Source organism: Exophiala aquamarina (assembly GCF_000709125.1).
Source record: "Exophiala aquamarina CBS 119918 chromosome Unknown aczIA-supercont1.4, whole genome shotgun sequence".
NCBI classification, from domain to species: Eukaryota; Fungi; Ascomycota; class Eurotiomycetes; order Chaetothyriales; family Herpotrichiellaceae; genus Exophiala; species Exophiala aquamarina.
Genome location: NW_013550584.1, coordinates 56,455 through 80,084, shown reverse-complemented (window position 1 = coordinate 80,084; position 23,630 = coordinate 56,455). Strand labels below are relative to the sequence as shown.

Here is a 23,630-nt window from a genome sequence, read left to right as displayed (position 1 = left end):
TAGGTGCCATTCATCACTTGTTTGTTCTCGGTGCTGAGCTTGTGGTCCCCATATCCCTTGCGCGGTTGGAATTTGAATTCCTCAGGAATCCAATAAACTCCGATGTTGAAAAGGATCCCGTACCGACGTCGCAAGGGATATACACTCGTCGCAAGGGATATATGTCGCGGCTTCTATCCCGTTCGCTGCAGTAGGGCTCTGATGCGTCACCTGAGGCCCGTCAAAACTCGATATAGGCTGCCGCTGCATGCTCAGTCCCAAGGCGACAACCTAAGCATAGTATTCCATCGTGCTACCACTTCAGACGAACTGTGAGGATGCAGCAAATTTGGCTGGTTGGTCCATTGACAATATCTATTGCTTATTTGCTTTCTAAAGCTGTCTATCGTTTATTTTTCCATCCTCTAGCGCGGTTTCCCGGTCCCAAGACAGTTGCCATGTCAGGTTTGCCCGAGTTTTACTATGATGCCATCAAGCAAGGCCAATATTTTCGAAAGATCGCCTATATGCACGCTAAATACGGTGCGCCTCAGACCCTAATCTCACTGGCTAACAATAACGTTTCTTTCTTATCTAGGCCCCGTGGTTCGAATTGGGTCGGATGAGATCCACGTGAATGATCCTAAATGCATTCAGGATATTTATGCTGGGCCGGGCAAAGTCAGAGATAAATACAACTTCTACACGCAACAGTTCGGGTAAGCGGGCACCGGGCTTCACCCTCTTAATTACTAATACGTATTACAGTATTCCCGAAGTCTGGATCCCCCGGCTGTCTCTCTACAACTATTGCCTACTGACACGTTGGCGACCAGGCTTCCTTGACCACACCTTCCCATGGCTTGCATAGAGTCCGTCGTGCAGCAATTGCCCCTTTCTTCTCCAAACGCTCTGTTTCCAGTCTCGAGCCCGTCATCGTTGGGCTTGCCGAGCAGCTTTATCTCCGTCTGAATAGCTATGCAGGTACAGACCAGCCCGTAGTCTTAAACGATGCATTTAGCTGTTTCGCCACAGATGTCATCATGGAATATTCGTTTGCCCGCAGCTACGGCTTCTTACAGAATGCCGACTTTCTTCCAAACCTACGCAATTGTCTTCAGGGTTTGATGATTTCGGTCCACTACGTCAAGCATTTCCCCTGGGTTCTCAATATCATGGATATATTGCCCATGTAATGTGAATACATCCCATGTAGTGAAGGTGCGCTGATGATGATAGCACCATTGTCAAATGGTTGGATCCGCGAATCGGCCAACTACTTCAATTGCGCAAGGCAAGGCTCTTCCCAGTTAAAAGGAGTCCCTCAGGCTCTTTTACTCACTTATTCTATTTGCACAGGATATCAAGATCCAAGTGAACGAACTTTGGACCGGTCAAAATACGAATTTCAAGACCAAGGACCATCCAACAATCTTCCATGCACTTCTCAACGCAAACGCCCCAGCGAGTGAGAAGCATCCTGATCGACTATGGCAGGAGGGATTTCTGGTGATCGGGGCAGGGACAGAGACCACGGCTTGGAGTAAGGCGTCAAACCTCGTCCGCTACATCCTTCGTGTTGCTCAGACCGTAACCATTAGTTCTCACGACAACAATGTACTATTTGATCGCCAATCCGTGCGCATACAATAAGCTCAAACAAGAGCTGCTGACCGAATTCCCCAACATTTCGGCCACGCCCACCATCGCCGTCGTGGACCGTCTCCCTTTTCTGATAAGTACTGCCGTCCTAATCCGTTCGTTTAGTGATTAACAATGTCGCACAATGCCGTCATCCAGGAAGGTCTTCGGCTTGGGGTCGGGGTTAGCTCTCGCCTGCAGCGTATTTCGCCGACACATCCGATCCGCGTCGGAGACTGGACGGTACCTCCCGGCACTCCAGTGGGGATGTCGAGCATTCTCGTTCATCATAACCATCAACTCTTCTACAAGCCCTACGAATTTATCCCCGAACGATGGATAGAGAATCCGAAGTTGGATGATTACCTTTTGAGCTTTTCTAAAGGATCTAGACAATGTGCCGGGATTACGTTAGTCTGCGAACCTCCGCACCTCGGCGTTGTACTAACTTCATCTACATACTAGTCTTGCATATACCGAGCTCCGGTTAGTTCTGGCTACATTGATTCGAAGACTTGACTTTACACTTTTTAAGACGACAGTTGAGGATGTGGCTCTCGAGCATGACCTTGTAACAGCGAATGCTGGGCTTGGATCCAAAGGGGTGAGAGTGCTCGTGAAGTAGGGCCCAGGACTGTTGTGACGACGAGTAAGCCGATAAACTAATAACAACTATGAAGTGTTTCAAGTGATTAGCCTTCACGACTTCACTAATGGCGGCCTTAACCACATCTTGGGTGTTCTAACTAGAATCCCGAGGAGATGTTGCGAATGTTAGCCGGTCGATCCTTGGAGACTTGGTTCGGCAACCTTAAGCTACTATATAAGTAGGCGCTAAGATCTCTTTTCCTAATGTATTCCACGAGAAGCTATGTCTACTTTTTCCGCTCGTATATTGTAATATAGCTGAAGAATATTACGTAGTATGCCACTCCCGAAGCAACACTAGTTAATTCTGAATGTTCCAGAGGCACTATAGAGAGGCCAATTGTGGGTTCTAGGGAAAATAGACCATGCCATGTGCACCCTGACACATCTTGGATATTTCTTTCACCTTGGTGTCGACGATCAAGGTCCTTAAAACTGTAAAGTTCACAAGATCTACCACAGTCACGGAGCCGGAAAAGATATTTGCCACAAAACCGAGCTTGCCATCTGGGGAGGAATGCATCGTCAGCGGCATTTTACCGATCGGAGCCCTGCCGCAGAGCTGGTGGGTTCGGCCGTCGTAGACCGTGAGTTGACCTTCTAGGACAGCCTTGCCCAAGTCACCCGTGGGAGCATCAGTGTTAAAACGATATTCGCCAACCATTAACCTTCCGTTCCCAGTTACATGCACGGATTGAGCACCAAACTCTAGTGAGATCGTCTCGACAACCGCATTAGTGACGGTATCGATAACCAGAACTCGTGGATGGCTGTGGTGTTTCCCGAATTGAGTGCCTGGAGTTGGGAAAAAGGCACGCGTGCCATCTAAGGATATCGAGCACTCCTCCGTTCCCATGGCGTCAATCTTCCCAACCATGCGCTCGTTCTCCAGGTCCAGGATCGAAATGAAAGGCGCAGTCTTGTTACAGGTAAAGGCCTTTTTCCCGTCAGGTGTCATAACGAACCAGTGCGTCTTTGTCGAGCTTTCAACTCGTTTGATCACCTTCCTCGTGCTCAGGTCAATACCGACCAGCCCTCCAGACGAAGCGGTCTCATGCTCTTCATAAGTGCACCATAAAATGTCCCGAGACTCATCCAGCGCCATGCCATGAGGAGCCAATGCCGGTTTGATGTTAATTACATCTACCATTTCCTTTTGTCTTGGGTCGATGACACTGATTTCGAAGCCGTTATCCCCATGAACCCAGAAGTGACCGTGGCGGTATGAGTGAGTGAGATATAGCAAACCCGTTTTATTATCGACTAGCAATTCGTGGGGCTCTGAGATCAAATCTGTCATATGTACCGTCCTCTTTCCTGTCGCAAGGTCAAAGAAGCTGAGAGAGTTGCCAGTCTGGCTGACCACAGCCAATGAACCTGACAGCATCTTGTGCACTGCAGGTCTCGTAATGTTTATAGGTTGGAGTAAATCCCGTGGTCGAATGTTAGCAATTGTAAAACTCCCACATCCTAGCTCATTCAATACAGGATCGATGGCCACTCGTTCATCATATATGAGTGGTTTCGGCCGAGTGGGTTGGCATTAGCGCGATATGACCGAGAGTGTGGCCGAGATAGTACTTGTTTGAAAGCCAACAAGTAGTTTACTAGACCGGCTGTGAGGGTTTCGTGCGAGCCGTACTGAGTGCTACTGATGAATGCTCCTGCGGGAGTGATGTCCCATCATCGGTTTCAATTGTGTCATCAATCGAAGCACTGTGGGTTCGCAACAGGACAGTTGTGCCTAGGGAGTGCGTGTCCGAGAACATTGTAATCTACGTAGAAGAAAAGCTATTTAGTCTATTCTCGGCCATTTTAATGGAGAGATAGCTCCGTTGTCCTCAAACTTAAGAGTCTTCATTTAAGGTGATAGGGAGGTGGTTGTGGAAAAATCCTCCGTGACTGTAGGGCTGAAGAAATGCTAGCCTTGGGACGCCTTCCACGTGATCGACAGCCTCGGTACTTTAGAAACGCCAAAAGCGGCAGGGCGAATCACTAGATGGAGAAGCAGGAGCCTCCTCAACTTGCCGAGGTTGTACGCCTGTTAAGAATAAACGTGGGGAGGAACCTTGGAGGCAGATCTCCATGCATACAATCAACCTGTCTTTAGCCGACAGACTTTTTCACAATCCTTCATGACATCCCGCGTTTGTAAAGAGGGTGGTATTCTGGTGATGAGGTCTTCTTGAGCATCCCACGAAGGTGTCTGAATTTCCCGTCACTTCCTGCTGCCTGAGGTCGGTCTAGAGACAAGAGGCTTGGGCGGATACATCATCAAGCTTGTAACAGCGGATAGTACGCATCAGTCATACTTCTTAATCAAGGATGCCACCAATCCAACGACCAATATCACGCATCCTGATTGTGAACCGGGGAGAAATAGCAATTCGCATCCTGCAATCATGTCAAGAGCTGCCAAATCCGTTGACAACGGTTGCCGTCTACACCGAAAATGACAACACGCATATCAGTTTGGGTCGGCCGGATCAAGCCATCAAACTCCCTTCACCATCCTCGTACATGGACATCGATTACCTCGTTGGCCTTGTCAAAGAGCACAAGATCGACGCTGTGCATCCGGGCTATGGGTTTCTCAGCGAGAGCGCCGAATTCAGTCACAGAATGTGGACCGAAGCAAATTGCTTGGTTGTAGGACCTGGGTGGGAAGTACTCGAGAGGACGGGGGATAAGTTGAAAGCCAAGGCACTGGCGATGGAGTGTGAGGTTCCAGTCTTGAAGGCCATGAACAAGCCGACCGGGAATGTTCATGATGTTCGCACATTCGCCGGCCAAGTGAGTTATCCACTGATGATTAAAGCTGTGGATGGGGGTGGTGGTCGAGGCATACGGCTTGTGAAAAGCCAAGATAGCCTAGACAATGCCGTGCAGAGATGCATCTCCGAATCGCCGAGTAAGACTGTCTTCGCAGAACAAGCCGCTGTAGATGGCTACAAGCACATCGAAGTCCAGATTCTCGGAAATGGCAAGGGGGGTGTCAGGCATCTCTGGGAACGAGATTGCAGTGTTCAACGTCGCTTCCAGAAGATCGTTGAGGTCGCCCCTGCACCAGTACGACGACGGAACGTTATTGCAAAAGTCATAGACTCTGCCATTCGGATGGCTCGGCAATTGAAATATCTCGGCCTTGGGACGTGGGAATACCTGGTCAATGTCAAGACCAGGAAGTTCTTCTTTCTGGAGATCAACCCCAGGTTACAAGTCGAGCACACAATCACCGAATCCATTACAGGTGTGGACATTGTGAAAGAGCAGTTGTTGTTTGCACAAGGCCTGCAGGATTCCGAGGACCTGCGACTGGGTGAATGGTGGGAGGCTGATAAAGCACCTCCATCCTTTTCCATTCAATTGAGGCTCTGTGCCGAAGATCCTGCTTCCAATTTTGCACTCAGCATTGGGAAGGTCTCGGACGTTCACTTCCCCTCTGGTAATGGCATCCGAGTTGACAGCCATCTCTCGAAGGGAGGAGTTGTTGGGACTGACTTCGACAATATGATGGCCAAGATCATCGTGACTGCTTCTACTTTCGAGGGTGCAGTTGCAAAAGCGAAGCGAGCACTTTCAGAGACGAAGATTGTCGGCGTCAAGACAAATCTCAACCTCCTTCGAGCTATCGTAAGGGGCAAAGCTTTTGCGTTGGGTGAAGCAGCCACCACATGGCTGGAGAACGATATCGAAAAACTTGTTTCTGATGGAGAGCTTATCGGTCAAACTATTGAACAGGTTGACTCCACACTACCAGCGTTATCATTAGACAACAATCAGTCTTCAACAATTGCTAGCTCGGGAACAACCTTCAGAAAAGGAGATGCGTGGACAGTGACCTTAGAAGCCAAGGACTCACAGTCAGAAACTAAACCTCCACCGTCCCATTTTAGCATCGAAAGGATAATGAGAAACGAATTTCCCGAGGCATTGATCGCAGACGTCTCGTACACCGCCTCCGGCACCCAACCACAGTCATACAAGATGACGATCGCGAGCACCACGTCTTCTGCCGATGCCACAGCTTCGACGCACCGGCGCGGCGATCCGAACGACAAGAGTCACGTTGTCTTACCCATCAGCGGCAAATTGGTAGAAATTCTTGTGGATGAGGGCGATGAGATACAGGAGAATCAGGTGATTGCATTTGTCAAACAGATGAAGATGGAACTGGAGATTCGTAGTCCCAGGGCTGGTACGATTAAATGGGCCATCGAATTGGACAGCGAGGATGGCGATGACGTCGCAGAGGGAGTTTTGCTAGCAGAGCTGGAAGAGCAGACAACAGGCAAGAAGCCTGAGGTTAGATCGAGACTATAGATTTATATACATCGCAAATCATGGTAATTAATGCTATGCAGAGCCACCATGTATTTACGCGATGGCTCCAGATACCACGGGACGTCCATATCCGTTGAACTCGCCCGTTTCCTGCAGAATGAGAGGAATCTCGTCCTCGACCAGGGACTCAAACAGGCCCTTTTCTTTCGGCTCCCAACCGAACTCCCGCAATTTAGCCGCCCGGCTCCTTGAGTTCGACGCGACAACCCACGCGCTTGCTTTTCCGAAAAGGTCACCGTACAGATCCTCGGGGATCGTTTTGGGCACTGGCGACTCGATTCTTCCAGCAGCGTGGAGGGCCTTCCCGATCACCGCGACGGCATCAGCCCACGCAGCTTCATGCCCATTCTCGCAGAAGAAATACGGGAACTTCAGGATCTCGTCGGCACTTGCGGCCTCAAGCCAATGCAGCAGAGTGATGTATGCCCTGGCGAGATCAATGACGTGGATCTGCGACCACACAGACGCGCCTTTCCCTACCTGGCCGGCATAGCCGTGCTTGAGGGCGAAGCGCGTCAAGGTCGGCAGCTGGATGGACAGGCGGTTGTATTTCGGGCTCTTGCCGTAGATCAGGGGCGGAGTCATGATCGCGAGCCTTGCGCCGGCTGAAGTCAGTCGTTTGGCCGCGCGTAAAATCGCCAGATCGATCAAACGGTGTGAGGCCGTGTCGGGAAGGGCATCGATCTCGTCCTGTCTGTTGTCGGAGTAGATTTTTTCGCCCTTGAATTGGCCCTTCGCGTCGTCGCTGAGGAGACTCGTGCCGCTGGTGTGGATGAAGATCGTCTTCTTGTTGTCCTTGGCACGGTCCTCGACGCCCTGGATGACGGCCTGCACCGATGGCAAGTGGTCGGCAGTGGCCGTGTGGATCACGATGTCGCTGGCGATGGTGTGCTTGGTGATGATCTCGCTGTCGTCGAGACCTCCCAAGACCGTTTTCGCGCCGTCCTGTTCAAGCTCCTTTGCGGAGGATTCTCTTCGCACCAGGGCGGTTACAGAGTACCCCTCGGCCAGGAGAAGGTCGAGGACCTCCCGGCCAATGAATCCTGGTCCGATCAGGAATACGTTCTTGCCAGCGAGTGCCATATTGTCAAGGGAACCTTTACTCTGAATATTTTAAAGGTTATCTGCGTAGTTCTGAACGTCTGTCAATGGGTCAAGGGTTTGGAAATATGCTCGAATTTATATCGAAATAAGATATGGATGTTATATCACTGCACTGCCGTCATTATTAATTGTGAATTGAGGTCCATGCAATGCACCACCAGGACCCTGTGAAAGTCTACATAAATTTCGGGGATGTTGCGAGCCAGGACCATCAGTTACGGGTGTCGAATCCCATGTGGAGCTCCAGACTTAGTAAACCAAGGCGGCAGTGTCCTCAATGGGTAAAGGATCCGGAGTAAGTATCCCTGACCCCTGAATCCCAACGGATAGCGGTCCGTATTGTAGTGCATAGCAGATGAAGATCAACACCCAAGTTCTGCAAGACAAGATTTGGACATGGAAAGGAAGAGTCTAGAAGTTCTCTGATGCTCGAGCGTGCAATTTCAAACAGATTGTAGTGCTTGCGCACGCATTTATTCTTTATTGTGTCTACAGCTGCGTGTAAAACTAAGGAGATGCACGCGCAAGTATAGTATCCTTCCCAGTGCCGCGGATACTCCTCGCAGTGTTGGTCGACGTGCTTTCAGGGAGCTTCTTTCGACTGTCTTTTTCATTTTCTGCTCCATCATCTCTATTGGCTGCATCTCCCAGAGTCTTTCTCTGTCTCCATTGCCACTCCCATAGTACAGGGAGAAAACTCCACAAGTCAAAATCCGGCCATAAGACATCGAGAAAGACGATTTGAGTTGTCTCGTGGCACTGCCACAGCATGAAATCCGAAAGTCGGCTGACACCGCTAGTCCGGATCAATAGATCGATGGGTGGATCGGATGACGTGTACATATGGGAGGAAATGGTTTGAGGCGTGATGAGCTCTGGAGAAGGGTACTTCGGCTTCGAGGATGTGGGTTTCATAGACAATCTGGATGGTGGTGAAGTATCGTCATGATGTAAGGTGGTCGATGTGGAAACACTAGACGAGTCGTGCTCTGAATGTGCTTGGGAAAGGGATGAGAGGGAAGTGGTGCTTGATGATGGAGATTGAAGATCAGACACAGATGGGTGCAGGTATGTCGGGCTCAAATTTGGGTATTCCGAAAGGTGTTGAGATCGAATTGTATTCGCTATTCGCTCCGCTTTAAAGGGACTGTTTCGCTCCTTGTCTAGAGCGGACTGAGGTAAGGGCTGGCTGTACTCCTGAACTGTGTCACGAATAGCTGACGTTATTTCCTCCCTGCTCGTGTAAGGAAAGCAGATGTTTAGAACGCAATTCCCATTCTTAGATGTCATTTCCACCGCTCGATCGACTGCTTCGAGTACATCAGGCTTGATCAGTTCTCTTTGACCGAGGATGCGAATGCATGCGCCGTAGCGGTCGAGGAGATCGCCATGTTGAACGAGCTGCTTAAGCTTAATCTTTGCCATCTCCATAAGAGCATCGACTTCGTATTTGGACCGTTTGAAATTCTCGATACTGAAAGCGTAAATGGTAACATGAGTCACGCCAGCTTTGTAGCAGACCTCAAGGATCTATGTTTAATTGTCAGTTTTTCCCTATCCACCCGGGGAGGAAGTTGTTGCGTCGCGTACCTTGGCCAGAGCTTCAAATCCTAAATTATGGCCCTCGATGGTCTCCATCCTGTGGTTCTTCGCGAAACGGCGATTTCCATCCATAACGAAAGAGACATGTTTCGGGACTGGACCCTGCCGGAGGGCGCCCACCAGGAGATCACGGAGCTGATTGAGGGCCCATTCGGCAGGAGGGGAGGACAGAGCCCATTTACGGAATCTCGACATGGTGCTGGTGGGCTGGTTTGGTGGTGATGGTGGTAATGGTGCTGGTGCTGTCGCGATGGCGGTCTCCCGTACGCGGGTCAATGGAAGTGAATGAGGGTCGGGGGGGTTGGGAAACGAATGAGCTCAGACATCAAGTTGCTATAAATTGAACATAGCCATGATGCAGTACGTCAGAAACGGGATATAGAGAAAGGAATGAATGGCTATAGGCATACGCAATTGGGGCAATCGGGATACGTGGCTGGTGAGGCCGACTGCTCGACAAGCTGCGCCAATATTTTAAAATCCTGGTTGAAGCCTAGGGGTGACGTACTTGTACTTTCGCGGCAGGAGCCGCCAGTGGCGATCGAGCGAGACGGCTGCTTCCACGCTGGTCCCTGCAACGCAGTCACGTGATCATGCCAATGGTTAGCACCATATTGCCCACATCTTCCGTGGCCCGTCAAATGGATGTTATGATGACGATGTTTGTTCTCCCTATTAGTAGCTCTTTCCGCCCACCCCAACTACCTCCTTAAGCATCGTTGAAGCTAACGCAAGGTGCACGACAAAATGCTTCTGGACAATTTGTTGGCGCCAAGACTAGACTAGCGCGTACTAAGTCTGCAGGCACTAGAAGCGCTAGCATACTTTGGATACTAAAACTGTGGCGCTGGCCAGAATGCCTCGCTGATCGATCGATGAGAGCACCACTGCTTCAGCTTTTCGAATGCTTCATATCATGGAAAAGGGCCTCCTGGAGATCAATTGCCTGGTTAGTCCGTATATAAACCAGACCAGAGACCCTAGAGTGACAAGAGACCAAGATCTCAATCATCATCCCCATTGACTCACCTAAATTGCCAAATAGATCCAGCACAATTTCGCTATGCTGACTATGTACTTGGTTTAGCTTTCGTACACGAGCCGTCAGGGAATCAGGCTGGAATGATGTGAATGTACGAAGTCTCAGCAAAGGTCGATACCCATGCATCGGTTATCAAAATCAATGCACACCGTGCTTGAGCAACTTTGCAGGATGCTCTTAAACTTAAAGCAAGCCCACAGTCCAACGGCCGGGAACGGGAACGTACCTTAGCCAAAGTTAAATATCCAAATGCAAGTTCTGTGCGAGGTCGAGATCCATCCATCGCAGACCGTGTGTGTCGTGCCCAAGTCCGAATCTTTAGCTGCTTAGAGTCCGGTAAGAACTTCGTCTTATTAAGCAACCTCCAACGAGCTTAAAGAGATTCCAACCTCTTCGAGCAGTTTCGCCAACTAGAGCTGGCTGTGTGGCAATCGCTCCACCCATTGAACCTGTCGGTGTATCAAGTAGTGCACCTGACGCCCAAGATACGGGATTTCACGTCCCAGCACTGGTTCCGGATGTAAGTGTAAATATTGCACCGTTGTTCCGCGCGTCATTGACCTCTTTGGAAAGTCTGATCCGAGTGAAATCGACTCGGCAAGCGGCGAGTCAGCAACAGGATCTCAATATACCACATCACTGGCCTCATCTGTACTGAACTACAAGTTTTATGTCGATGATACCGAAAGCGAATGGACCTATCCTGCCGCGGAACATTTCGACTATAATCATGGTAGAGCAATACTTGGCAGTGTAACTGACCGGAACTGCAGGCTTTTAATCGTCTTCGCACCGGAGTGATCCTCGAAACCCAGGATTTTCGAGGCCAAATCTGCTCAGATGACAATGGGATGAGATATGTGCCATGCCTAGTAGATTGGCCTGAAAACTTGGAATCTGGACTAGAACGGATGGGAAAAGCAACTGAGATTGGCCGCCTAAAGGAGTACATGACGAGGTGGGATTTATCGATGTACACGAAGAGATGGGTAAGAGGTACGTAGGAATGTTGATTCCTCCCAACCTCCAAACCTATACTAAACTGTGATAGGTCCCTATCAGCCCATAGGCAAAAGGACAGAATAATAAAGGACTTGGATTGTTCTGGAAAGCCCATTTCATAGATCCGTTGAGCCTTATACGCTAGCTTTATTTACAAGAGTACTGGGCTACAGCGAAGAAGAGGTACATGCAACCATTGCATGGGTGAAAAGTGATATACAAACCCCAGGGCGCAACTGTACGTGCATTTTGACTTTGTGTGGCGAAGAAAGCCAACGTGGGAGTGGTCAATCCTCCTTGATGCAGTTGAGAAACAACTTGCGAAAGAGCTCGGTAACATGAAACCAGATAATCGATGACGATAGAATTGCTCTATATACCTGATGAGCGGAGGTGATTTTGGCGTTTGTGGCATCGTCACTTCGAGGGAAACAAACAGCGAGCCTAAAGAGTGGAAGACAGTTTTCTATGGCTATTTTAGACTATTATTTGAGGATACAGGAGACCACTATACTCAGGAGGCATTGTTTGCCTCTCCAAAATCTATGTTCGTGCCTAAACATGATTAATCACTATTTTGCGGCGTGGATGTCAGGCTTGGTCAACGGAATGTGAGACAGATCCACGACACCATCGCACCGGACGCTGGTGATTCTGAGCTGTAAGATCCAAGCAGTGTCTGGTTTTTTGAACGGTTCGTCGACTAAATCAGCTAAAGGTACGTAGTCGCCCATATCGGATATTGCCAGTTTGTCAGGGCTTCTCAGATAAATCACTCTCTTCTACCTCGTTTCCTCGTACTTTCTCGGCGGTTCATTCGTCAGGAGTACGTAAGCAGCGCATGGACATTCATCAACCTATTTATGTTGTTTTGAGGCAGAACTGAAGAGTATTCAGAACAAAGTGAGCCCAGAAGAGCTTCGTATTGTGGCCTGAAGGCTCGACGTGGAGCCACCTCATTGGTCAGCATATGATGTGTGTAAACCAGCCTGATCGATGGCATTCGCTGGCTGACCTCTGCGCTGTTCCTACTTAGAGTGACGCTGTGGATTAGTTTTCGTTTATATGCGTACTTAAGCGATGCTGATCTCTACCATTGACTTGATTGTCAAGGTCTTTTTCAAGATGTCGTTCGCAGAGCGACAAAAGCATCTCCTACAAACAGGCGAGTTTTCTGATTTCATCCTAACAGTGGATGAAAGAGATTTCAAAATTCATCGCAGTATTGTCTGTCCTCAGTCAACTGTGCTGCACCGTCTATGTGCAGGTAATTTCAAGGTGAGAAATTCATGCTACGTGGAACGGACTAATCGATACACCTACAGGAAGGACTCGAAGGTCGCGGGACACTCGCCGAAGAGAATGCCGACATCTTCGAGAAAGTCCTCGAATTCGTGTACACTGGAGAATACGACCCTTCAACGAACGAATCCGAAATCGTTGCCGGCGATGACACCGATATATCTGGCGATGAAGGGGTGCCAGAAACTGACGGAAACGAGACTGAATCCCTCCGCCAGCAGTCGGAGCAGATCATGGTTCATGCAGAGGTTTACCTATTGGCCAAATACCTGGACATCAGCGAGCTTATGCAAGATGCGACCAGCAGATTCACAGCCGAGGTCAAGAAAAACTTCAGAGCCGATGCTTTTCTCGAACCATTTTCTCGAGTATTTAATAATGGTGGTGATGGTGACAGTGGACTAAGAGCCCAAATCCTCGAGCTCTGTTTGGAGAACTCTGAACATCTCCCACAAGAAGGGCAGTTAACCTTGCTTCTCCTGCAGCACGAACCCATTGCCTGGAAGATGTTGACACGGCAGGCTCACGAACACGCTTGCCGGGTTGAAGAGGTCATTGAAACGCAGCGAGCCCTTGAGGAAACTCTGCAGACTTCGCAAAAAACCATTGAGACTCTGAAACAGAGAACGAAAGAAATGACAACAGATAGAGATCGCACGCTCTCGTTGCTCGAGATGTATGACACGTGTCGAAATTGCGATAAGACTTTCGGCTCATACATTGACAAGCACGAACGTGGCATCATCCGGTGCAAGGATTGTAGATGCCGGCATTATACCTAACACTATCACCGTATCATTGTTCGATGAAGCCGCAAAAGTTCGATTTTGCACAATACGCTGCAAAACAGTGTGACGATCCTCTGCCTCCTTCTTTAGTGACTCATCGAATAGAAGCGGCTTAAAGCCTCAATTAGTAACTCGAAAACCCATCGTTAGAAGCAGTAGTGAAGCAACAATATCACTACACTCAGAACTTTCTCTAGACTGATGATTTCTCTTTCCAATCTCACTCAAGCTTTGTGGTACTTCACAGAGGGAAGACTTTAAGCTCGCTGCCTGTGGTCATGTTAGCGATCTGCGCAAGTTGTGCAGCAGCAATCTCCTGGACCTATTGTTAGCTGTCGAAAGCTAGGGAAGCGCGGATACATTTGTGACGTTCGAGATCACATCGGGCGACACTGGAGGGTGCGCACTGGAAGAGGTTCTTGAACATGCCAGCGTCTATTGTGGTAGAACAAGGGCACCTGATCAATTCAATAATAGGACGACATTCAAGAGCATTATGCGAGACGCGAATATTTTTAAGCTTATCTACTAAATGTGTATGGCGACAAGAATTCCTCATCCTTCCTCTCACGAGTTCTAGCGTGCAAGACCGAACGTCAGCAGCAGACTGATCGGTACCACCTTCAACACTCTTCTAATGTCGACGATATAGAATGCCCTTCTAGATCGCGTCCCTACTCTATACAATCTCACCTTGTGGGCTGCATTAGGTTGGCATGATATTCAGACCTCGTTGCGATTCTATTCCCGATGCCTTGCATTCTCGTGCGCTCTCACAAACCAGACTGTGAGAGCCATCATGCGGGATCATCCTCAAAATCGCTTTCAGGTCTCGAAACTGTGTCTGTCGGCGCTGGACTTTGCATCGCTGTATCATAGGCCTGAATGGCTTCGTCTAAATTACTGCCAGCCAGGAGTTGATACTCTTTGTCGGCCTTCAACATCTCGTCCACAACTGACTGTTCAAGTTGATCTATTTCAATCCTCTGATCCGATATTTTTTTGAGCTTCGAATTCAGCCTCGACTCAAGAAGATCTTTGTTCCGTTTTAGTTCATCGATGCTGATTTGGGCTTCTCTTCGGAGTCGTGCTAAGGATCTTGTGTTGTAGTCATCGTGAAGTAATTGCGCCAGAGCTTCCGCATCCGCCAGAAAGCGCTCCAGTCCGTTGGCATTGATCCGAAGTCGATGCACTACTGTGTGACGGAGGTGATTAATGGAGCTAGTGAGCTCAGAGAATTGTTGTCCCAAACTTTCTAGGTCCTCAAGCTGAAAGATATTCTTATTGGCAAGAAGGGTTCGGGCCCAAACATTCAATTCAACACACTCTGCACAATCCCAGCCTTCTTTTTCAATGACGTCCTTCATTTCTCGTGACCCAAAATTGTAACAGGCATCTTCGAGAATGCCCTGTACCTTTAATAGCAACCGGTGCTGTGTTTGATATGGCAGATATACTGGATAGAGAGATGGAACTTGGACGCTGGTGTGGGGGAATGGCCGCTTGCGAGATGATGTTCTCAGCTCGTAGAGATCTACAGCAATATTAGCTTTCAAACCTCGAGCATTGCGCGAAAGCCACCAACCAGCCCGCGACACCTTATCGCTAGACCAGTGGACATCGTCGCTGTCTCCGGTGGCGATATCCTTATTATGACCTGCGGAAGCGGACTTGACGGCGTCGGCCTCCAATCTTGCTGCTTCTACCTCTGAAGCCGACCGTTCAGCGCTCTGGGCGGGAGAAATCTCGAAAACTTCAGGGAAGCGAATTTTCGCCTTCAGAGTGGACTCAAAGATCTGCTGTTCCAAAAGTGCTTTTGTTACGCTGCAGATGCTCTCAAAATTGTGTTGCTGTATCAAATCTCTCACATCGATGTTATGTTGCGCCTTCTGGACGACCTCGCGCACCTTTTTGGCCTTGCGGATCTGCCCGTCAGCTCCTTTGAAGAAATCCTTCAGTGCGAGGTACACCACTCTTTCGTCGGGGAGGTTTTTGGTCATCGCATATATGGGAGGATCAAGTGAAGTGAGAATCGGCCGGCAGAGGTCAAGTTGAGGGTATAAGAGTGGGTGATGTGGGCAGACATAGACGTCATCTATCTAAGATGGTGGTCAATGCAAGACAGGCGCGTCGAATCATGGCAAGTGCCGCGTCCGGAACACTCATGCCTGATTGGAGACGAACTGACAGCGCAGGAATTCCAAGCTATTGGATCTCAGGACACATAATAAAGACTGCTTTCCTAAGCTCGGGCCTCTGTATTTCTGCGCATCCCCGTTCTTCCATCAGATTGCGTTCTGTGAGCCAGTCTTTGTATGGTGGGATACTGAAAATCATCGTAATTTATCGCGATTCTGAGTTGACTCTTTAAACTATCGACATCCCACCAAGTTTTGGACAAAGGGCTCCTTGTTGATAAATATTCCACGGACATGTTTTTGCGTATAGACGATGGTCAAGCTCTGCTATCTTGTCTGGAATGACGTTTTCCAGATCTCTCTCTCTCGGGTATTGTATAAGCGAGTACGGAGTACGTAATGTGCGGGATGTGTCGTGCCCAGCCAGAAATCATCATCGCAATTTGTTTGGTTGTGAAGTTTACAGACTCAGGGCACGCCTTAGGGGTCGCCAATCCAGGCCCCAGGATAGCTCGGCCACAGCTCAGTATGACTTAGTCCTGACTCAAGATCAGACAGCAGTGGGTAGGCGGGATGCTCGGGTCTGAAAACAGAAATGGACTTTGGAGAGGTCAACATTCGTCGCTGAGTATTTCGGAATATCGGAACCATTTTCAAGATAGAGTGCGAGTGGAGGATGTTGACTAAACTACACGAAGTTAGCTAGTGTTACCATAGAGTTCGTACCACTATCCAATCAATTAACTCGGTGCTCCGTATCTTCGACTCCAGCATTATGACTCCAACACTATGCTGGCTTATGTATTATATGCAGCGAACGGGCCGAGGCTGTCGTGACTCACATCATTCATTCCTTCATTCTATTCTCCAAGCCAACGCATCAACCCAATCACCCAAGAACGAAATCATCATGCCGGGCCCATCACCGGTTGAAGCAGCACCGCACATTCTTTCGCTCCTGAGCAAACTGCACGCTGAGTCTCTGAAGCAGGAAGCTGCAATATCCAAAACCGGCAAGGTGTTCTCTTCCAATGTCCTAGACTACCTCGAAGAGCAATCCGCCAGCGGGGGTCCGCGCATGCAGTTCGACAAATTGATGAGCGACAAGTTCATTGCGCTGGATGAAGACAAATGTCAGTTCACGTATTCACTGATCAACGCGATGGGCGCGACGAACGTTGTTGAGGCTGGGACCAGCTTCGGCGTCAGCACCATCTATTTAGCACTGGCTACCTCCAAGACAAAGGCCGCGACGGGGAAGAACGGGGTGGTTATTGCAACAGAGAAAGAGAAGGCAAAGGCCGCCGTGGCACGGGAGTATTGGAGACAGTGTGGTGAAGTCGTTGAGAAAGAGATCGACCTCAGAGAAGGCGATCTGCTCGAGACGCTGAAAGTCGACTTGCCAAAAGAAATTGATCTTCTTCTGCTCGATAGTAAGTGTATTCCTTCCAGTCTTCCACCTGACTTGAGACAAAATGTCTCTCGTAGCCTTTTTCGAGCAGGCTCGTCGTTCTAACACGACAAAACTCTACCCTAGTCTGGGCGCCATTGGCTCTCCCCACTCTCAAGACTGTACAACCTCGCCTTCGACATGGTGCGGTAGTGCTCGCGGACAATACAATCTCAGGAGCTGAGGGCTATGCGGACCTGCTCGCATATTTACGAGACCCGGAAAGTGGCTTCAAAAGTATGACCCTTCCTTTCACCAATGGATTTGAAATGAGTGTCTACTTGCCCGCGAGGCTGTAGAGTCAATATACCTGATGTCGCATCCTCTGACTCGATCGTGGCTCAACTTCTGATCTGGTCCTGTTTACCCAGGCCACTGATGCTCGGGATAAATCGTCCCCGGATAGGATTATTGTGGTGCAAGTCTGGAAAAGCGTGGGTAGCCAATCGTTTAAAAGAGAATTTTGGAATGCCACCACATGACTTTCGTTGGCCTTGCCTTGGTCTCAGCCCGATGCTGGTGCTTTCCAGCCACACAGCGGCTAAATTTAAACTGCGGCGATGGATGCACATTCAACTCCTCTTCCCCCTTCTTCCCTCTTCATTGAAGACCACCAACCTTGTCTGCCTCCTCATCGGAGTGCGGGCAGGTACCGTTTACTCCATACTCCATACACGTGACAAGCAAGGAGACTGGCTAGGCATTTTGACCTAGCCACTTTCAACCTCACATATCCAAGGCTGCGTCGCCCAGCGCAGTAAGCCTGGGCGTGAAACAGCATCAGTAGTTATGATCGCGCGTCTTGTTTAGATGAGCCGGCGACGAACCCCTACGACGGTGAAAATTCATTCCATTCATCACAAGACTATCACCTGCAAGATACCGCCAACCTTTCCAACCCTTTTAACATCGCGACGAGAGACTACCCCGTTTTACCATACCAGAGTGGCGTCCCTGATGTCGAATGTGCTATCTGACAGCATATATATCCTGTCATCCAAGAAACTGGGATCGGTTTTGATTCTTTGCAAAGCTCGATCAAGCCTCGGCTACTGGATCAACACCTTTTTGCTACCTCGTCTACTCCATCCGTCTCTGGGCTTACCCCTGTTTCTGACTCAGATCATCCGAGTATCTCTGAGACAGATCTGAAGGAAGATGGCTCCACAGTCACAGAACAGCGTCCAAGAGACAGCCGATACAAATGTGACTCGTGTGACCGGAGCTTTGACCGAAAGAGAGACCGAAGGTAAGTATGATCATTGCCGTTCGATTCTTTCGCCAATACGTATTACAGGAAGCACGCCGACGCCGTCCATAAGAAGCGTTTCGATTGCAAACAGTGCACTACCTGGGTACCGATAGAAGCGATCACAACCGACACAAGCTTACGCATACCGGTGGACGACTTTAGTCTTGCTCAATCCAAGGCTGCGGTAAACATTTTGCTCGAAACGACGCCCGTGTACGCCACGAAAAGAAGGTCCACTCTGAGCGTCACGTTGGAGCTTCCGCTAGTACGGATCCATGACTTTGGTCCAATTTATTGTGTGTCGGTTCAAGAGTGCTGTCGCGTACAATGCTTCGGGAAGCGACAAGAGAGTTAGCCGAGTTGATCAATATGGAACAGATCTTGGAATCTCTGTTCATTCCGGCAAAGGAGTGTGAGAAAGCATTCTTCCTTTGGATCTTGGAACCGCTGCCTCTAAGCCCTTGGCAGAACATCATGTGGAAGAGTCCCAGTTTCCCGTTTCTTGCCTATGTGGCATATTTTTCTAAGTGCTTGCCATCTTAGACGATGTGCCGGGGATGGACATTGTACAAGCAACGACTCCTGACGGCTCGGCCTTTGATGCACGGTAGGGATTAGTCTGTGCGGAGTGTAGAGAACTTGTAGTGCGGAAGTAAAAGACCCATCTCCTAGGACAAGCACATGCGAGCGTTGCTGCGCAGGCAGCTTCTCATGAGCTTGAAGCTTGAAGCGGTTCCAAATCCCATCTTCGACGGGATTCTAATGTCCATTTTAGCAGACAACGGGGCCCCGGCCACGTTGGGCCCTTTCGCGAGTTTGGCGTCAGAAGTCGCCGCCCTCCAGAAGCCAAATAGATCGACCGCTGTTCTTGCGAGCCTTGTTCTGGCCACAATGCTCGAGTGGCCGCCCTCATATGTGTCCGCCAAAGGGATTTGCTTGACTGCTCGTTGTTGCGACACTCAGCATTCTTTGACCTACTTTCCTCGAAGCGTACAATCGTGCATCACACCGTCAACCTCAAAAGTTCTGCAGCAATCTGCCAACTCCAGTATACACCATGCCTAGAAACCCCTCGCTACGGGATGCTCATAGATCATACAGTGAGGAAGAGACTTCCACTCCAGTACAAACTCAGGGGTACGCACCCTCTATCGGCCCGCGCAACCTTAATGGAAACAACACGGGGTGGAGCAGCATCTTGCTCCAGAACACACACGACCATCAATCCCTTCAGAGTACCAGGAGCAGCAACATCGACGCAAGCGCTTGTCGTTCGTTCAATGTCGACGTCACTAGCAAGCACGGCTCTTCAGACAAGATCACAAGTACCTCCAATTCGGGACAGGTGGGCACCGCCAATGTCATCAACAACGCCACAGGCAATGTCGTCCTCATCAACAGCTCGCAGAACACCATACAGTTCCACTTTGAGAGAAATCAAATAGTGCGTGGTCAGGTCCAGATCCAACATCCCAATAGAAGTCTATGCCCTTCAGCGCGAGCTCACACAGCATGTGCTACCTGACCATGGTCTTCTGGGCTCCGACTTACCTTGCGAACGGCCTCGATCGCCCATGGTAGCCCCGGCTTCAGTACAGGCAGAGCAAAGAATTTCCGGACCCCGATCGCCACAAGAGACAGAGGACAAGAATGCAGGCTGCAGGGCCAAATATGTCCGATGACTCTGCAAGGCTGCAGGTGGCACACTGTTGGTTGGAAGTCGTCGCTAGTTAGATATCGTCGAGTAGACATAAGAACCTGCTTCGTGAGCGTGGAGATGATTCCGAAATGGCCAGGTATTTCTACGTGGGCTCGAAACCCGGCGTGCTAAGATTGACAAGGGGAAAGACGTGGAACCCTTCGACCTGATGATGCTCTGAGAAATTTATCTTTTAAGGAATAAAGCCCAGTTGATGTGGCTCGAGATGGAACTAGAGAAACGTCTGCAAGTGTGACTCAGCACGGGCCCGGCAAGCTAGTCCTGGTGTGATTTAAGATGGACTGGACTGGCACATGATTGTTAGAAGTATGAACATCATATATCTTCGATTTAATGGTCAGAAGCATCAGACAATAGTTGGCGCAATGGGCACAGAGACATTGAAAATGAGTATGATCTGTAGGAAACGCTGGCACAGACCAGGACATACCATGCGGCGAAGCAGGTACGCAGGCAAACACAAGCTCTGTTGGCCTTCGGCAAGAGAGGCTGGGACTGGAAGATACCTGAGTAGTCAGTTGCCGATATGTTAAGCCGGAACCTGGCAACAGTTGTCTACTCAAATGCTCGTAGCCTTCCTTGCATTGGTCAGCATGGCGGGGCACCAAAAAGAGAATGAAATGAAGGGGTGGCATCAGTAGAAGATGTGCGTTCTGATATCGTACGAAACGGATGTGTCCATCTCGAAAGATAGCAACAGCCAGATTCATGCTGAAGGAAATGTCTTTATTTTCTCAAGTAATTCCGGTGTGGATAGCTGTACAGGTCGTAATTTACTATGTATGATGGGTTTGTGCGTCCTCGCAAAAGAGTTTGCTGACCGTTGTGCATCCGTCCTATCAAGTGGATTGATAAGAATGGACCCCGCGTGGGTCACAGTTGCCAATGACTTGTTGGGTCGATCCCAAGGGCTCCTTTGCCGGAACGTGTCGTCCGTTCGCCATCTAAGAGTGTGATCGTCGAGGTGAGGCCCTTGACGGATATTCTGCCATCGTGTATTTATTTGAGCTGCGCGAACAGTTTGCCGGCGGCGCACTGCGTTGCACAATGTTGAAGGTGGAAAACTGGGGGGGAGTTAGCACCGGCACTTATGATCTCCGGAATTGGGAGGCTGGTAAACATACATTCTTCCACACAATCTTCTTTGGGACCTTTGTAGTCGGGGTCTTCGTTGCTCGCCGTCACGCGTTCGACGCACTCGTCATAGTGGTGCTTGTAACCGGAACATTGGGCAGAACGGGCACAATCTAGTGAGGCAGGCAGTCAGTCATGAAGCCTTTCTCTCGTTGCAGAAGGCATGGATCAAACGTACTCTCCTCTAGTTGCGGCTTTGGGTCCACAGGCTCTTCCTCCTCTTCCTCCTCCTCCTCTTCCTCCTCCTCGTCACCTCCGTCTTCTCCTCCTGGGGCTTCTTCGTCGCCTTCCTCCTTGGAGTCGTCACCACCTTCCTCAGCTTCCTCGTCGTCGGCAGGAGCTTCGGCGTGTACTTCCTGCACGAAGGAGACAGAGCTCATCAGATCCGAGAAGAAATCCGAGATCCCCATCTTGATGTTGTACTGGGGTGGTGGTTGAGAGAGGGGTGAGGGTGGGAAGGGATGTCCTATAAGCGTTCGGAAGGCTCAATGTGAAGGTGCTATGGAGTCAAGGAAGTCAGTAAAACGAATGGAGCTTTGAATGATCAAGATCACGGTCTCCCGAGAAAAGGGTGGAAGATGATCAAGCTGCGAATGTCGAAGGTAGCTTCGATTGTAGACTAGAAAATTAAGTCGCCTGTGATTGGGCCCCTGTATGAGCTCCAAGCCCACGTGATATGCGGCAAACCTCCAAAACCTCTTATGCCAAGATGAGTAGAGAGTGCCCCAGCCTTAGCCTCCTTGGGGACGAAGGTGATGCTGCCCTGTGCTCTCACCCAAAGGGGGGGCCAAATATGCTGGCGCCTTGGCGCGGCCAATCCAACCATGCACCGCTCACCCTTAGCTGAGGCCTCGGGCGGGTCCTAGTGATTGGCCTTGGACATTTATCGTGACTCCATGCATCATTGCACCTGCCCGATCAAATATCGAAGGCTCTTTCTTGAAAAGCAGCATCGGCTACATCTACACTTCGGCTGGCACGGCACGGCGCGTTTTGCCCGATTATGGAGGATCCGAGTAAAGGGGCAGAACTGAACTCTTTACCGCACACCAATTATGCCTACGCAGCCAAACGCTCGCAGATATAATGTATTGAGAATGCCTCCTCGCCGCTTTCAGCAGGTTTTGATAATCCCAAGATTTCTCAGTGCCGTCGCCATTCCTCTCAGTTCCTGTTCGCCGTTCCACAAGATGACAATGGTGTAGTTATCACTCAATGCAGAGAATGCCCTCAGCCTTCTGCAGCACCGACCGAATTCCTGACCGAATTCCTTTCCCGCGCCGCTGATTAGTCTCACTGCCCACTTTTGCATTCCATATCGTCTGGCTCCGATCTATGGGTACGGGCCTCGGTTATGTCCTGGTCATACCAACGCCCACACGGCTGATTTCGAACTGCGGATGAGTACCGCATCCAGTTACCAGCTCAGGCGTAAAATGTCACCGCTTTATGATATCGCCCTCATCGATTCTATAGAAAGCCTCGTCGTCGTGCTTTCTCTTGATTCGAGGTTTTGATTTCTTTGCGAATTGGTGACTTGTAGGCGGGATCTGGCACGAGTTGTAGCGGTGTGGACCTTTGCAAACAAGTGGTAGATAAGGAACTGGAAGAGGCTGTAGAATGTCCCGCATCCACATTAGGAAGGCTTGCGGAGCACTGATACACGCGTCGTGTGTACCATATTCTGTTTGTAGCTCCTTGAGCTACGTCCTATCAATCACCCCGACCTAGGCAGCAAGCTGTCTGCGCCTGTTGAATAGCCGTACGTAGAGAAGAAATAACTGCCTGCTCGATACCTACCTTCCTACCCGCCCGTAAACTGTGACACCCTTTGCCATACAAACACGCAACTTGCAATCCTTGTCAACTTAGTTAGTTTCGTAGCTATTAAGGTCGAGTTTGAAAATCATCATAAAAGTAACTCAATATCATATAATAGATATATATATTATAGAACTAGATATCTTTTAGATTATCACGCGATTAAAAGTGTGATTAAAAGTTTACCAAGTTATACTTATTGTCTTTCTTCATAATGAGGCCATCCCAAGCCTGAATGGTGTTTTCAGATACATTCAAGCATCTCCCTCAAACAATTTGACAGGCACTCTTCTTGTCGTGTTAACCTTCAAGTCGAAAATATCTAAGCGCTGGTAAGACCCTACCACGTCATGATATTGCTTTCCTTCGATAGTAGCATCCATGTCCATATCCGCATAAAGAATTCCTTCTGCATGCCTCACAGCATCCACCTCGTGCTTCTCTGCTGTTTTCTGATCTCTTGCAAATGCCCGTATGGATGCGCCTGAAGGACCCAAGAAAAGAGTCTCTGCTTGCGCACTGTGCTCCATGGTCAATTGCATGACCTCCTTGCCAGATTCGGGAGCGATGGACACTAGAGTTTCGATCATTTGCTGCGACATAATCCAGAGCAGAGAACCCCGAAGTACTTGCCCTCGACACACTGAGAAGCACATCGCCTTC

The 23,630-nt window shown here is 49.5% G+C and overlaps 10 protein-coding genes across 10 annotated transcripts; 4 read left to right on the top strand and 6 right to left on the bottom strand.

Annotated features, from left to right (window-relative positions):
* Nucleotides 1-437: 437 nt before the first annotated feature.
* A1O9_05174 (uncharacterized protein) lies at nucleotides 438-2,245 on the top strand (the record flags this gene model as incomplete). The annotated part of the gene is made up of 8 exons (XM_013404393.1): nucleotides 438-522; nucleotides 578-698; nucleotides 748-757; nucleotides 816-1,171; nucleotides 1,308-1,522; nucleotides 1,581-1,726; nucleotides 1,780-2,030; nucleotides 2,086-2,245. The coding sequence occupies 8 exons, from the start codon at nucleotides 438-440 to the stop codon at nucleotides 2,243-2,245; spliced, it is 1,344 nt and encodes a 447-aa protein (XP_013259847.1).
* A 372-nt stretch (nucleotides 2,246-2,617) lies between these two features.
* On the bottom strand, nucleotides 2,618-3,655 carry A1O9_05173 (uncharacterized protein; the record flags this gene model as incomplete). The annotated part of the gene is made up of 1 exon (XM_013404392.1): nucleotides 2,618-3,655. The coding sequence occupies one exon, from the start codon at nucleotides 3,653-3,655 to the stop codon at nucleotides 2,618-2,620; it is 1,038 nt and encodes a 345-aa protein (XP_013259846.1).
* Nucleotides 3,656-4,593: 938 nt separating this feature from the next.
* Nucleotides 4,594-6,591, top strand: A1O9_05172 (uncharacterized protein; the record flags this gene model as incomplete). Its single annotated transcript, XM_013404391.1, has 1 exon — nucleotides 4,594-6,591. The coding sequence occupies one exon, from the start codon at nucleotides 4,594-4,596 to the stop codon at nucleotides 6,589-6,591; it is 1,998 nt and encodes a 665-aa protein (XP_013259845.1).
* Nucleotides 6,592-6,645: 54 nt separating this feature from the next.
* A1O9_05171 (uncharacterized protein) lies at nucleotides 6,646-7,695 on the bottom strand (the record flags this gene model as incomplete). Its single annotated transcript, XM_013404390.1, has 1 exon — nucleotides 6,646-7,695. One exon carries the CDS (start codon nucleotides 7,693-7,695, stop codon nucleotides 6,646-6,648), a length of 1,050 nt encoding a protein of 349 aa, XP_013259844.1.
* A 528-nt stretch (nucleotides 7,696-8,223) lies between these two features.
* Nucleotides 8,224-9,513, bottom strand: A1O9_05170 (undecaprenyl diphosphate synthase; the record flags this gene model as incomplete). The annotated part of the gene is made up of 2 exons (XM_013404389.1): nucleotides 8,224-9,246; nucleotides 9,307-9,513. 2 exons carry the CDS (start codon nucleotides 9,511-9,513, stop codon nucleotides 8,224-8,226), a joined length of 1,230 nt encoding a protein of 409 aa, XP_013259843.1.
* A 2,974-nt stretch (nucleotides 9,514-12,487) lies between these two features.
* A1O9_05169 (uncharacterized protein) lies at nucleotides 12,488-13,446 on the top strand (the record flags this gene model as incomplete). The annotated part of the gene is made up of 2 exons (XM_013404388.1): nucleotides 12,488-12,640; nucleotides 12,688-13,446. The coding sequence occupies 2 exons, from the start codon at nucleotides 12,488-12,490 to the stop codon at nucleotides 13,444-13,446; spliced, it is 912 nt and encodes a 303-aa protein (XP_013259842.1).
* Nucleotides 13,447-14,249: 803 nt separating this feature from the next.
* A1O9_05168 (uncharacterized protein) lies at nucleotides 14,250-15,452 on the bottom strand (the record flags this gene model as incomplete). Its single annotated transcript, XM_013404387.1, has 1 exon — nucleotides 14,250-15,452. One exon carries the CDS (start codon nucleotides 15,450-15,452, stop codon nucleotides 14,250-14,252), a length of 1,203 nt encoding a protein of 400 aa, XP_013259841.1.
* Nucleotides 15,453-16,500: 1,048 nt separating this feature from the next.
* A1O9_05167 (uncharacterized protein) lies at nucleotides 16,501-17,339 on the top strand (the record flags this gene model as incomplete). Its single annotated transcript, XM_013404386.1, has 2 exons — nucleotides 16,501-17,023; nucleotides 17,128-17,339. The coding sequence occupies 2 exons, from the start codon at nucleotides 16,501-16,503 to the stop codon at nucleotides 17,337-17,339; spliced, it is 735 nt and encodes a 244-aa protein (XP_013259840.1).
* Nucleotides 17,340-21,011: 3,672 nt separating this feature from the next.
* On the bottom strand, nucleotides 21,012-21,556 carry A1O9_05166 (ubiquinol-cytochrome c reductase subunit 6; the record flags this gene model as incomplete). The annotated part of the gene is made up of 3 exons (XM_013404385.1): nucleotides 21,012-21,076; nucleotides 21,137-21,259; nucleotides 21,325-21,556. 3 exons carry the CDS (start codon nucleotides 21,554-21,556, stop codon nucleotides 21,012-21,014), a joined length of 420 nt encoding a protein of 139 aa, XP_013259839.1.
* Nucleotides 21,557-23,221: 1,665 nt separating this feature from the next.
* On the bottom strand, nucleotides 23,222-23,569 carry A1O9_05165 (uncharacterized protein; the record flags this gene model as incomplete). The annotated part of the gene is made up of 1 exon (XM_013404384.1): nucleotides 23,222-23,569. The coding sequence occupies one exon, from the start codon at nucleotides 23,567-23,569 to the stop codon at nucleotides 23,222-23,224; it is 348 nt and encodes a 115-aa protein (XP_013259838.1).
* Between the last annotated feature and the right edge of the window lie 61 nt (nucleotides 23,570-23,630).